The sequence below is a fragment of the Sorex fumeus genome, unplaced genomic scaffold (genome assembly GCF_029834395.1).
Source record: "Sorex fumeus unplaced genomic scaffold, SorFum_2.1 ptg000007l, whole genome shotgun sequence".
NCBI lineage: Eukaryota > Metazoa > Chordata > Mammalia > Eulipotyphla > Soricidae > Sorex > Sorex fumeus.
The window spans coordinates 61,783,265-61,796,656 of NW_026606064.1; the positions used below are offsets into that span (position 1 = coordinate 61,783,265).

Sequence of the window (13,392 nt, forward strand, 5' to 3'; positions counted from 1 at the left end):
GATGGAAAAGACAAACTGTTAATTGAAATGATTCATTTCTTTCATTTGTCATGACTACTTCTGTGGGTCATTGTGAATTGTATTCAGTGGATTCCAATCTGAATTTGGACTTCCTTTGTTGCTTTGTTATGAAGTCTCTCTCATATGCAAACTCACAAAGAGAGAAGAACAAAGAGATAGAGAGAGGAGAGAGAGGGAGGAAGAGAGAGAGAGCATTCAAAACAGGAAGAAGAAAAGCTGTGTTCCATAGTATATCTGAGGTCCATTATAACTCCTGCTTCTCTAAGTGACATAAACTTACAAGGTGCTCCTAGCATCCACCTAGATCTCTCTGTTCTTCCACTTCCTATTTCTGTGACCCTCAGAGCATTTTTAGTTATCCTTGAGGCACTTGTTTTCTAGATCATAGAGCATATTAAAAGGGAGCTAGTGAAGAACTCTCTGAGGAAAGCTGGGGAAGATAATGCTTATGAAACACTTGTCAAGAAAGTTCTCCAGTTTACTGCAGATCCAGAATGATGGATATATTTTGGAACAAAGATGTTGCTCAAACATGTTTAATGTACCTTTGAGCTTATACGCTGCTTTACTCCATTATGTGAGACAATGGCAAGTTAAAGCTGTTTTCTTCAACTTATGTCAACAGAATGGGGCACATTTTCAGTCACGCCAAGGGCTGAGGAAGAATAACATTAACTCTTTGAAAACCCCAGGGGAATATCAAGTACTATGCCTGCACTTAACCAGAAAGACCAGAGCAAGCTGGCAGTAGGTGAGAGGTCAGTTGACTGAGGCCATGCTGTGGAGAGTCCATGACAGAGCACCAGACCATTTCTCTAGTGTGATCAACTCTAGACAGAAATGGTTAATATTAAATGATTCAAGGTATTGTGGAAGAAGAATATCTGATCTGAGGACTATGTTTTCAAACAGACTGTCTGAGCAGGAAGCTCTGTCTGCTGAGCTATGTAGGAACTGCATCAGTGGTCTAATGGGGCTCATAGTCACTCTGCCCTCTCTCCGCCTCGCACATCACATTATTACAGAAACACAAAGTATAAGAACTAGAGCTTAAAATATCTTTCCTTTTCCCAAATCTTATTGAATTTCCAAGAGAAAGACATTTCCCCCACTGTTTTACTCAGCCATTCTGTCCCCTCCTCTTATCCCCACAACTGTCTCTGGAGAGAGAATTTCTGGAGATAAAGCATTCTCAAATATCATACGTTCTTTCAATTCAAGCTTTCCAGACTACAACCTAAAAGTTGGAGAGAACAGAAAGACATACATGCTCGGATGTGAAGGCAATGAGCCGGGGAACTGCAGCCATTCCTTTCTCCTTGACTTCTGGGAACATCTTAAAGCGAGCGATGAGCATGGCGTACATGTTAGATATGGCGCCACCTGGAGTACACAGCGATACAGTTACCTTTTCTAATCATCCATGTCACTTCACATGCAAATCACATTCCTTATTTCTGTTGCCCTAGAGTCCCCCTTGGACAAAGGAGAAAACCTTATAGACCATCCTTTGAACGGAGCCCCCAGACTCAGGTTTTGGCTAAGAGGTCCAGAGGAGGAGCATTGGACCCAACCATAGGATGAGTGCTATCCCTCTGTCCCATCTCTGTCATAAAGGGCAATTGCAATGAATTCTACTTATGCTGGGAGCCCTTTGAAAAAGTCTCTTAAGAGTTCAGACACTGTTGTTTTCCTTCCCAGCTTTAGAATCTGGTCATTCTGCATTAAATCTGTGGAAATCCAGCTTATATGCACACAGAGAACACTTATTTTTCTTCACTTTAGCACATGCAATGCCTTGCACTTAGACTGAGACAAATCAGTTCCTGTGAATGATGCAGACTGCTAGCCAACAATTACCATGACAAAGAAAACGTATCCCAACCTATGTCATCATGCTTGTTAATTCTTTCCCAAATAGTTCTTACCCCTCAAAGACAGAACTAAAATAGTGCAATAAGTTGATAAAATCTTATTCACAAAGAGGAAAAAACATAAACACAAGGGAATGTCTGATTCACATTGAACTACTTTTCCTCAGTTGTCCTAAGGTAGTTCAGGATTTCACACCATGAGATCTGTATCTTACACAGAAGGTCTCATTTGACAAGCAAAGAGAAGTGAGATATCCCCAGGGCTGAGGATGGGAAGGTGAGGTTGTGGTTATCCAGGAAAATGACAGATTGCTGTGAATGCAAATGAACAAGCTGGCATGAAAGTTGGGAGCCCATGAGACTGTGTGATGGTTCTATGCTCTCTCCTACCCAAAGAGGTGTGTTCAGCTGTACCATCATGGGAGTGCTTTGGTTCAGCTTTCCCCTGAAGGCTGAGGAAGCTTGCTCTCTGGACCAAGCTGGGAGCTCTGATGTAAGCAGGCAGCAGAAACAAAGCAGTGATCACCCAGATCTTAGCTCTATCTGTCCTCGGTCAGAATGAGGGCAATTCTTAGCTATTCTGGACCACAGAGATATGAGATGAGCAGAATCCAGGTCAGGACCGCTCTAAGGAGGCACTCTGTAACAAAGTCTGCCTAGAAGAGAAAGCTATTGGGAAGGTGACCAGCATTTAAAGAAACTTTCACATCAGCTCATGGTTTCTCTGTTTTGCCGTTAAATGATATTTTAAGATGGGAAATTCCTCATGGTTGTCCTGTGCATTGTGGGGTAGCCATATGAACTAGACACAAATATAGTACTTTGGGTCAACCCAGGTGTAATAACTTCACATTTTTCTGGACATTGCAAAGATCCCTGGAAAGCCAAGTATCTTCCAGTTGATAAATGCTGTCCTAGTTGTACCCAGAGGAGAGGGTGGGGAGAGAATGCACAAAGAAAATGTATTTAATTTCATCAAGAAACTTCTGGTTTTCCTCTCACTCTTGATTTTGCATTTCGTTCTCTGTGTAAAGGGTCAGAGTTTCTGGGCCTTTGGACAGAGCAGATTGCTTTGTGTAACACAAGCAGTTGCCTGAGACCTGCAGGCTCTTATTTCCTAGGAATGTCCCAGAAAAGGATGCAAAAATGGATGGTGAATTATGCTGAAAGTCCTGTGGGGTAAGAAAAATTTGTGACAAGACAAGATCTCCCTTTTATTCCTCAGCTCTTCCTGATTTTCTTGCAGTAAAGTATATTCCAGTTCACTCTGGCTCTGACACAGGAGACATCACATCAAATTTCTTCTAGAAGCCCATTGGACTTTTCACAAAGCATGTATCCTCTGGATGCTATAGGTGGCAGCATCAGGCAAACCCAGTTGAATTGGAGTTCAGGTCACAGATATAACCATGTGACTTTCCCATCTCAGGAACATTAAGTTGTATGAGTTCCCCTGCCCTGGCTCCTTTAAGCTCCATTATGCTCAGAATCAGGCTGAATCTACAGAGAAAGCCATCCTTGAGCAAGCAAGGATGCTCAGACTCACTTCTCCTCAATATGCTCTGCAGAAAGCTAAATAACATGTTGTCAAAGCTTTGTCCTCTGTCCTTTCTCAGCTCTATGGTGTCTACACGAGACTGCAGTATGACATGTAGAGCATGCTGTACTTGGAGTGAGGACAGCATATGGTCTTTACAGTACAAGATCTAGCTTAGGTTTCGGAAACGTTCCCCATCATTGGTGAGGGAGGTCAGGCAGCACTTAAGACTCATCCTAGCTCAGCAAACTACCAAAAGAAGTCTTCGCCGACTGTAGACTTTCTGAGGCATGTGGGTTGATAAATAAATGCTAGACAAGTGAGGCCTGGCCCAAGCCCCTTTATCAAATTTTCAGGATCAACAGGAACAGCTGTTTTCTCCTGACCCCTGGAAACCAGTAGAGAGTCCAGGAGTTGCCTTCCGGACAGCTCAATCACACAACCAACCACAGAAGCAGAAGAATCAAAATAGAGAAACGATACTGATTTCTAAACTTACTAGTGCCTCATGAGAAGTACATTCAAAGTATCGATTCTGGACAATAATGACAAAGTTTCCTTAGGAGAGGTTGACTTTTCTGATAGGAAACTATATCCAAAGTTCCCCACCAAATTAAGGGTAGCTTAAAATTAATCACAGCTGGTGTTCAGTGACAAAAGGAAAGAGGCTAATTTTCCCTTCCATTTAACTAACACATTTCCTTTCAGCACCTGAAAAATTATGCTCTATCATTAAAAACATCAAATAAATGAGCAGACCTGAACTGGCAGGGAAACCTGCCCAATTTAAACCCAAGCATTGAAGTTGCTGCTGCCTGTTCAGCATTATTCTTCTGTTGCCGTTTCTTTTTCACTTTTCCTTCTTTCTGCGGCTGCATCATGAGGAACTCTTAAGTCTAACACAATGTGGGTGTGCCTTTGGCCTCTGTCTGGATCAGTCCCTGTGTGCTGAGCCTGGGGGGAGAGTGTACTGTTCTGATGACACCACCTCTCCTTAGGTGAACAGCTCTACCCCAGGATTTTTTTCTCTGGGCCATTGATTCTCTTGTCCATTACTTTCCTGACTTGTTTCTCCTCTGTATAAAATTAAGTTTACACAGTGCCCCATTCAAGGGCAGAGCTTTTGATTAAATCAAATCTCTTTGGCTGGAAGAGGAGTAAATAATGACCCTGATGATGCAATGGCTGGTGATTAAAAAAGAACAAACAAACAAAAAAGAAGCAGGGTGCAAAAGATTGGCATGAGAAAGGAGGGAAGAAATGAGGAACCGCTAGAAGAAATCATCACCTTCTTCTTAGGTCTAAGAAATTGTCTTGAGGCATTCTCTGTCCTTAAAATCAATTTCTCTACCCTTTATTTGAAAGGAATAGGGTATGTGGGATTTATTAAGTACATCTGTCTTGTTATGTATTTCATAAGAGACTGTTTTTGTTTTTGTTTTTTTAATTGGGGGCCATACCCTGAGTGGTTCTCAGGGTTTATTCCTGGCTCTGTGCTCAGAGATCATTCCTGGCGGTACCCGGGGAACCATGTGTGGTGCTGGGGATCGAACTCAGGTCAGCTGCATGCAAGGCAAGCACCTTACCTGCTATACTATCTGTTTTATTAGATAAGTCAACTTTTCACTAACTCTGGGCAGAGCACATAAGAGTGAATTCTTTATTCTTATGCTCTGTGCGACTCATAAAACCTACGGTAGGTCCCGTACAAGTACTGGGTAAGTACCAGCAGTGCTATATACTGAGCTGATTATGCTCTTTCCAAAAATTGACCAACATTTAAGCTGACCTGGAGGTCTGGTCAATAGCTATGTGAATTGCAGCATTCTCATTCTTTTTTTTTTCTTTTTGGGTCACACCTGGCAATTCACAGGGGTTACTCCTGGCTCTACGCTCAGGAGTCACCCCTGGCGGTGCTCAGGGGACCATATGGGATGCTGGGTATCGAACCCGGATCGGCTGCCTGCGAGGCAAACACTCTACCAGCTGTGCTATTGCTCCAGCCCCAGGATTCTCATTCTTGTGGTCAACAGGGAGTCAGCCAAAGGAGAAATACAGGCTAGATTCTCAATCTTTCCTAAGCTCATCACGAGGCATTGCATGTCAGAAGAAAAACACAAAGAAAGGTTGAAATATTATATACCAGGAGAAAATATCCCATCGCCAGAGCCCCCTGGCCAGCCAATGATTTCTCTCATTTTCTTTAGCGTGACATATTCCAAAAGCACAAATACTGGAGCAATTTCATAGGTGAACCTGAAATGTAGTAATGGCCACATTTTACATGTGTAACTCAAAGGGAAAAAAAATCAGTATCATAATATGTACAGAACCATTTCCCTTTTCAAGTACATTTTCACAAATGTTATAAATGCCAGAAAGTTTTGTTCATTTTTCTATATCCTGAAAGTCAAGAACTATAATTACTGACATAATTCACAAAGATCAGTTATCATATTGAAAAAAGAACATTGCAGAGTAAAACTACAGCTGACTCCATATCTCTTTTAGATTATACATGTTCAAAAAGCCAGAAAAATCCTTTATTTTAAGTTCTTTGTACAGCATTGATCACATGAAAGACATCATGATTTTACTCCACTAAGACAGATCAAACACTCATGTATTTCTGAACTTGGTACCTTTATTTTGGGGCTACTTAATAAAAGAATATTTTAACATAATAAGTAAAGACTGTGAAATCTCACTAATAATTAGACCATACGGAAACACATTTAACTACTTACATGTTAGTATTTGCTGTGGATGTCAGCCAGTCTGCTGCTAAACCAACCATATCCAAGCCAGTGGAGAGTTGATTGAAATATCTGGGATGCCCTGAATAAAATGGAATACCAGAATCAGTATTGCACTCAGCAAAAATAAGTGCCAGGGCTGGAGCGATAGCACAGCAGGTAGAGCATTTGCCTTGCACGTGGCCTACCCGAGTTCAATTCCCAGCATCTCATATGGTCTCCTGAGCACTGCCAGGAGTAATTTCTGAGTGTATGAGCCAGGAGTAACCCTTGCGCATCGCCGAGTGAGACCCAAAAAGAAAAAAAAATAAAATAAGAATAAGGGCCTCTTAAACACATGATTTATCTAACTAAGGAATTTAGGAGGACCCTTCAAGGATTACAAACCCATATTCAGACAAGTATACACACATGCATACTCACTGATATATACACAGAGCATTTCTCCTAACAAAAGTGACTTCTCCTGATAAAAGTGACTACTTTGGGCTTTAAGTATTTCTTAAAGCACAATCTAGAAAAATCCTTACATACATTGTAAAATATCCCCAATATAGGTTGCAGTCTGGGTTCCAGTAAATCTCCCGTGTTCTTTCCTATATAATATTCTTTCAATATATTTGCAAACTAACTAGCTCAAGCGATCCAAAGTTATTTCAAGATAGTCAACTTCTCATATCTAAATGTTTACACTGCTAAAAAATATCCTTTTCTATTGAACTTGCTCTGACAAAGCCATGACATCCTCCAGACACACCAACGTTCCTTTTAATAATGGTGATAAATGATTGATGGCTACTACAGACAAGGCAAAAATGAGGAACCAGGACACAGTTGAGTGATTTTCCCTGGATTCAAAAGATAATGATATATTAAAGATGGCATGGGCACACCTAATTTCTGCCAATTATTTGCTCTTAAAATATTAGAGTGTAAACAGCAGTGTTCCTTCATTGTTGAGATTTAAAATACAGTAGTGCTGTCTTGTCAACAAAATACAGGAAGATATAATCAATAAACTGATCAGTCCATTACTAAGGCTTATCTAATTAGCTTCTGGATTTCTCCAAACCCCTCAAAAGGATTTCATATCTAAAGGCTCCCAGGGCTATTACTTAAGATGTTATTGCAAATGTCTCCAATTGTGATTGTAAATTAGAATTCCAATCCCTTGTCTTGACCCATATAAGTCATTTATAAAACTGTAATTTACCAAGCAGCTGAAATTTTGGAAAATGAACAGTTACGGTGTTAACATCTGATAAAAAGACCCCTAGTCCTTACTGGGCACCTGGGCACATGATAATCTGAAGCCTGGTGGTGAGATAGTCTCTCCTTCACAGCCTGGGCAAAACCAGATAAAGAAGGGCAGTGGGGAAATCAGACACAGGAATCAACACAGAGCTAATCTCCAGGACTGCAGGGTTTGCTTATCAGCCTCTGGCATGTGGCTAGAGGATGAGACATGGACGAAAACGAGGAATTGGGAAAAGCACATTGGACAATTGTTGGGATTTGTGCAAGTCTTGTTCCTTCTTATCCGCCCTCATTGTCTTACCCCTGCTGGGGCTTTGCGTGGTGCCTTCTGTCTTTCTGTTCTTTTCCAGCCTTTCTCTAATGCTGACTGCTGTCAGTTTCCACGGAAAGTAAAAAAACCCATGCTACTGCTGCTGCTGCTGGCGTGAGCCCACCCTTCACTCCTCTCTGCCTCATTGACTCTCCATTTCATTAGCGCTCACAGCTGAAATCATAGCTGTCTTCTGCATCCTGATGCCCCTTCATTTCTCTTTCCCAAAACCATTTTTTAAAGTGAGGGAACGAAAATGGATCAGCAAAGCACTTAATTAATCTACTTTCCCATCCATATGCATTATCCCCCCCAGCCCCACCCCCACCCCCCATAGATGTCTAGTATCACAGATTATTTAACCTCTGGGGGAATAATGACGTGAAAACCTCTATTTACAATTGAAAGGGATTCCCAGGCATGTTGGGAGCCCAGGACCTCAGGAGAAAGCATCCAGACTAGTACCTCCAGGGACTTGCAGAAACAAGACTGATGCTAGAAATGTGTGGCTCCTTCACTTTTTGTTCATTTTTTATACTTTGGACTATCATTTCACCCGAATCTCTCTTGCCTCTAAATTTCTGTCCACTCAGAATGTGAAAGAAAATACGGAAGGAAGTCTTTTGACAGATGAGAGCAATACGTTGATTTCTGCAAAAGTATACAGAGGAACTAGCGTCTTTTGCTCTCTTCCCATGATCCCTATAGGCTGCCTGCAAATCCAAAGCATCTCTGAGAGCAAGGAGGTGAGGGATGCTCTTGGGAGACAGCCCCCTATGAAGGGAGCTCCCCGCATTCAGCTGCTGCAGCTGCAGTTTCTGCTGACAGGTAAGGAGGTAACGTAGCGCTTAGCGCTAGGCTAGGCACGGGTGCTCTGTGCAACCTGCATAGCACTAGAGATGATAAACTCGAGACGTGATATTAGAGCTCTTAGTGCCCCTGGAATGCTCTCCACTGCTCAGCAAGAGAGCCAGGAAGGATACGTTAGACTCTGGGAGAACAACCAATTCCGACAGTTCAGACCCCTTGGGTCCCTTTCCCCACAGTCAATGGGGAAAGGAACACAACGCTGGTCCCAACTGCATTCTAGGTGCTAGACACAGGCACTCAGGGCCACCCGGAAAATTGGCCCTTCAATTCCTTTGTCTGATGGTTTGGTTGAAAGCGGTAAGATGCCATTAACCCCTTCGCTCCCTGCCACCACCTCCACCAGATCGAATGACTCCTGCAATGCTCATGATTCCAGTTCTATCATTCTCCCGTTTTTGGTACTTTTAGCATTGCTTAAAGAGGTAATTCTAGCCACAGCACAGAGGATTTCACCGTAAAGTGTTTCCCTATCTGCACCACACTCCTCTCTGAGCTCGTAGCCCAAAGTGGAAATTAGGTTAAGGACTCTTGGTAGAAACCAAGTGACAACATGCGTTTTGTAAAAGAATCTCTCCAGGAATCTTAAAATACTGGGATAGTAAATATCTCAGACTCGAAATAGTTGTCAAGAACAAGTTGGAGCAAAAAAACTATAAATTTGCCAATCAAAAAGAGAAAGTGGCCGCTGTTATTTGAAATGCAAGAGCATGTCACTGATGCTGAGGAGACAGAAGGCTAAAAACATGAATACTATCGATATTATTATTAATATTGCCATGACTTATTTAGAAATTCATCTTAGTCAATTTTCTACTAAACTTTCAATAAAATGCATCAGGGCTACATTTGACTAATGGTTTTCTAAGCATTATGGTAAAAATCTAAGAACAAAATTAGCTCATATTTTTCTCATATTAAGCAGAACACCAACAGAAAGAGTCCTTACTTTTATTAACGCGCAATTTGCATTATAGTAAATCTTTAAAATTGCCTTTTAGACACCACTAGCTCTAAGGATAAAGACATAGTACATCTTTAATGTTTTTTTTGGGGGGGGTGTTGGTAGCCAAACCCAAATAATAGGTAGTAAAATAATAGATAAAATAATAGGTAGTAACTTACTGCTAATGTGTTTAAATATTAGGTTAGGGGAATGGGTCAAATAAAAAAGAATTGTTCATCTTTGCACCTACAGATACAAAAAAAATCTGGGAGGAAAAAACTTCAATTGTTTAGTATAAACATCACGTGAGTTCTCTTTAAGTAAAATGAGAATGATTTTTAATAAACTTTCAAAAATCACACTCCACAGACTGAGTTTGAAAAAAATCTCCAAATTAAATTCCTTTTCCTATCTCCCTAGGTCTAAGTTTATAGTCTCACAAAGTGATTATTAATAATTCAATGAACTCACTTCCCTCAGATCTGTCTAGTATTCATTTTCTTTCTATTGACATAAAGTATGTGCAAAATAAGTGAATAAGCTAAAAGTTCCACAGCAAAATTCTTAAAACGCTTACTGTTCACTTGAATGATACTGATAATGTATCAACAAAAATTTTGCATGTAAAAAAGATCAAATTGCTATAGCAATTACTATTCAAGTAGTATTTTATCCTTTCATTTGCTAGCAAATGTTTTTAAACCTACAGATCAATATAGACCCACAAGCTATGCCTCCCAGAAATTCATTTGTACTTATTTTTATGACTTGAATGAAGTGTGTGCCACCTTGCAGCTAGATAGTTAGAGACAATGCAGGAAAGGAAGATGTACAAACAAGTCGTGGGGAGAAGAATAGCTGAGAAAGAAATCTCGGGCTGCATGCCCCCAAAATGTTCCACTTGGGGCCATAAAATAGATAGGATATAAAGAATACCGTGAAAACAAAAAGTCAGACTACCAAATAGGTTTTTATGGAATTTGTGTCTAAGAATATTTGACTGAATATTTTTTGCCTCTCCCCACTCCATCCCTTCTTTTTCTTAATCTTGTAAACAGGGTGACTTCTAAGAAAATGTATTGGTGTTTGCTTCAAAGTCACTCCTGATGAGTAGTCAATCTGGGAGAGTTGTGAAGCTATCATTATATTTTGCTTTGTGCACATTTTTTTCCTTAACTGAAGTCATCTGAAATTCAGATTTTAATTTTTGGGTTACTTAAGACAGTGAGAAAAATGTCATCTTGCTGGTTTGATCATTACATAGGATGATTTAACCAACTTCTAACCATCTCTATGCCAAGGAAATTACCAGTCCTACAAATGCTATTTGGGCTTTTGTCTGGCTTATGCTTTTTGAGCTATTATTTTCATATTTCCCTTCTTTCTTCATTTTAGGTTGTTTCTACTGGCCTCTGCTGACAAATGGTTGCTTCTACACCAGTGGTTAATCTCCAAAACTAAATATATGCAATATGAAATCTGACTATATTTAGATAATGTTTCCAATATTTTCAAGTTCGGTAATGTTAATATGAATAGTAAAACTTACTTCGAATTTAATCAGTGCAATAATGGAATTTTTTAAATTGAAAAATAATTTTACTTAAAAACATCAGTATTGCCAGAAAGCAAAATATTTCATGAAAAATAAAATTGTAAAAGAAAAAAAAGCTTTATTTCAGATCACACAATACCTGTTTTAATTGCATATTTTAAAGTTGTTTGGCAATGCATCAAAATTTCCTCCAAATTTTGTGGTTGGTCTGCCAATTCCCAATTATACTCTTGAAGAAGCTCATTAGGGTAATGGAAATCAATCACTTTGGTTGATCTATCGAAACTTTTCACCACATACTGAAGCAAAATGTCCATCACATCTTGCAGAAATGCCAAAGTGGGCCTTTCTCCATCACAGGCTGGCAGCAGGTCTAAAATGGAATCAAAATGCCACATTTTAATTTTGCTGTGAAAATATACATACAAGAACTGATGCTGCAACATCCTCTGTGAACTGGGAGATTTTGTGTTTAGAAACAAATAACAAAAGACAAAAAAAAAGCTTTTGGAAACACGGAGCATTTGCTTTAAAATGAAAGGTGGGGTTCAAAAAAAGAAAGAGTTAAATGAAGGGATTAAACGATTTTCCCTCTGCCCCAGCCTAAACACTCCCGATGTTTACATCTATCACTTACTGTTTGCTCTCCTGTTTTCCTTCCTCCCCCTTAAAAATAAATAAATAAATAAATAAAAGAAAAAATGACTCCATTTGTCTGTATCACAAGGCTTCATTCCGAATATGATTTCTCAGTGAATCATCTTAAATAATCATGGGATGATGACAGGTTTGGGGAGTGCTGTTGGGTAAACCAAATGAAATGTGCAATGTTAGGATCTTGGGGAAAGGGGGGGGAGGAAAGGGAGAGAGAAAGAAAAAGAGGAGAGGAGAGAGAGGAGAGAGAGATGAGAGACGGAGAGAGAGAAATAAAGAGAGAGGGAAAGAGAGAGGGAGAGAGAGGGAGGGAGAGGGAGGGAGAGGGAAGGAGAGGGAGGGAGAGGGAGAGAGACTTGTTTGTGTGTACTTGCGCCTGGGAGCGCTGTTTGGGATGTGTTAAACGCAGGAGAGTGAAGCCGCATACAGATCTCACGTGAACGATCTTTCTCCAGTGAAATAGCGGCTATAAATGACTCCAGCGATCTAAAGACCTAGAAAGGCGCAACCATTCTCCAATGGGGGCCTACGAGACACCCAGGAGCCGCGACCCGGGGCTGCGGGGCAGGCGGGCCTGCCACCTGCGGCGCGCCCAGGGGAGCGTCGGACTCGGGCGCCCCGCGGCACGGGGCTGGGATCAGGAGCAGGCCCTAAGTTTCTGGCTTGGGACTGGAGAGACTCCAAGGGGCAGCCTCTGCTTCAGGTGGGGTTCGCAGCCCCGATCCCGTTCGGCAGCGGGGGGCCCCAAACCGAGCAGGGGCCCCTCGAGGCTCCTTTACCTGTTGCGTGCAAAAACGCGTAGTTGACATCGGCTTTGGGGCAGCTGCAGGGCTTCTGGTCGCAGGTGCAGGCGGTCTTCCGCGAGGTGGCCCTCGGGGGCTCGCTCCCGCCGCTCTCCGCCGGCTTCTCGGCGTCTCCGTAGATCAGGGCTGGCCAAGGACACGGAGCGCGGGCCTCGGTCACTCGCCCGCCGCCTGCCCTCCCTTCCTCCCTCCCGCAACCCCGGGGCCCGCCACCCCGAGCACTCCGACCTTCGCCTCCCTCCAAGCACAGCACTCACCGCAGAGCTTGTTCCCGATGCCGCCCGTGAACTTCTGCGCCACCTGACACCAGGCTCTCGCTGCAAGGAAAGACAGGCGGGAAGACGGAGAGGCAGACGGGGAACCGCGCACCGGCGCTCGACGTTTGGTTCTATGTGAAAGATGCCGGGGGTCCGGGTCCGACAGGTGCGGGAGGAGGCCGGAGCCCGGCGGCCTCGAGCAGCCTTCGGTGGGCCCCTGCGCGCCCCAAGGTGAAGCGCAAACGGCAACCGGTTTGCACTCGCCCTGCAGGTTTCCCTCGGGCCAGCCAGATCCCCCCGTCCCGCCGCTTCCTACCTCATCTGGGCGAGTTTCCTCGACATCCGCACCGCGGCCAGTCCGTTTCCCCGCTCACTCGCCTTCCGGACCTAGAATTTGCTCCCCAATCCCATTTTTTCCCCTTTCAACCTGGCCGCTCTGTCCCTCTCCAGGGTACAGACAGTCGCTAAGATGGTGGCTGTGTCCCAGACAGACCCCATGAAATTCGGTATCGCGGAGGCACCGCTGTTTGGGGGGGGGGATGGGTTGTCTCTCCT

At 42.6% G+C, this 13,392-nt stretch overlaps 1 protein-coding gene across 2 annotated transcripts in view; it reads right to left on the reverse strand.

Moving 5' to 3' along the window:
• Positions 1–13,392, reverse strand: part of GAD2 (glutamate decarboxylase 2) — a 72,739-nt gene that overhangs the window by 58,628 nt on the left and 719 nt on the right. Inside the window, exons 1-7 of one of the 2 annotated variants that reach the window (XM_056130806.1) lie at positions 13,154–13,302; positions 12,838–12,897; positions 12,557–12,706; positions 11,263–11,496; positions 6,180–6,270; positions 5,576–5,688; positions 1,289–1,404 (exon numbers count right to left, since the gene is read on the reverse strand). In XM_056130806.1, the coding sequence (XP_055986781.1) occupies positions 1,289–1,404; positions 5,576–5,688; positions 6,180–6,270; positions 11,263–11,440 (498 nt within the window). In that variant the 5' untranslated portion in view covers positions 11,441–11,496; positions 12,557–12,706; positions 12,838–12,897; positions 13,154–13,302. Of the gene's footprint in view, positions 1–1,288; positions 1,405–5,575; positions 5,689–6,179; positions 6,271–11,262; positions 11,497–12,556; positions 12,707–12,837; positions 12,898–13,153; positions 13,303–13,392 lie in introns of those variants that run through there. The other variant, XM_056130797.1, reaches the window with a different exon arrangement.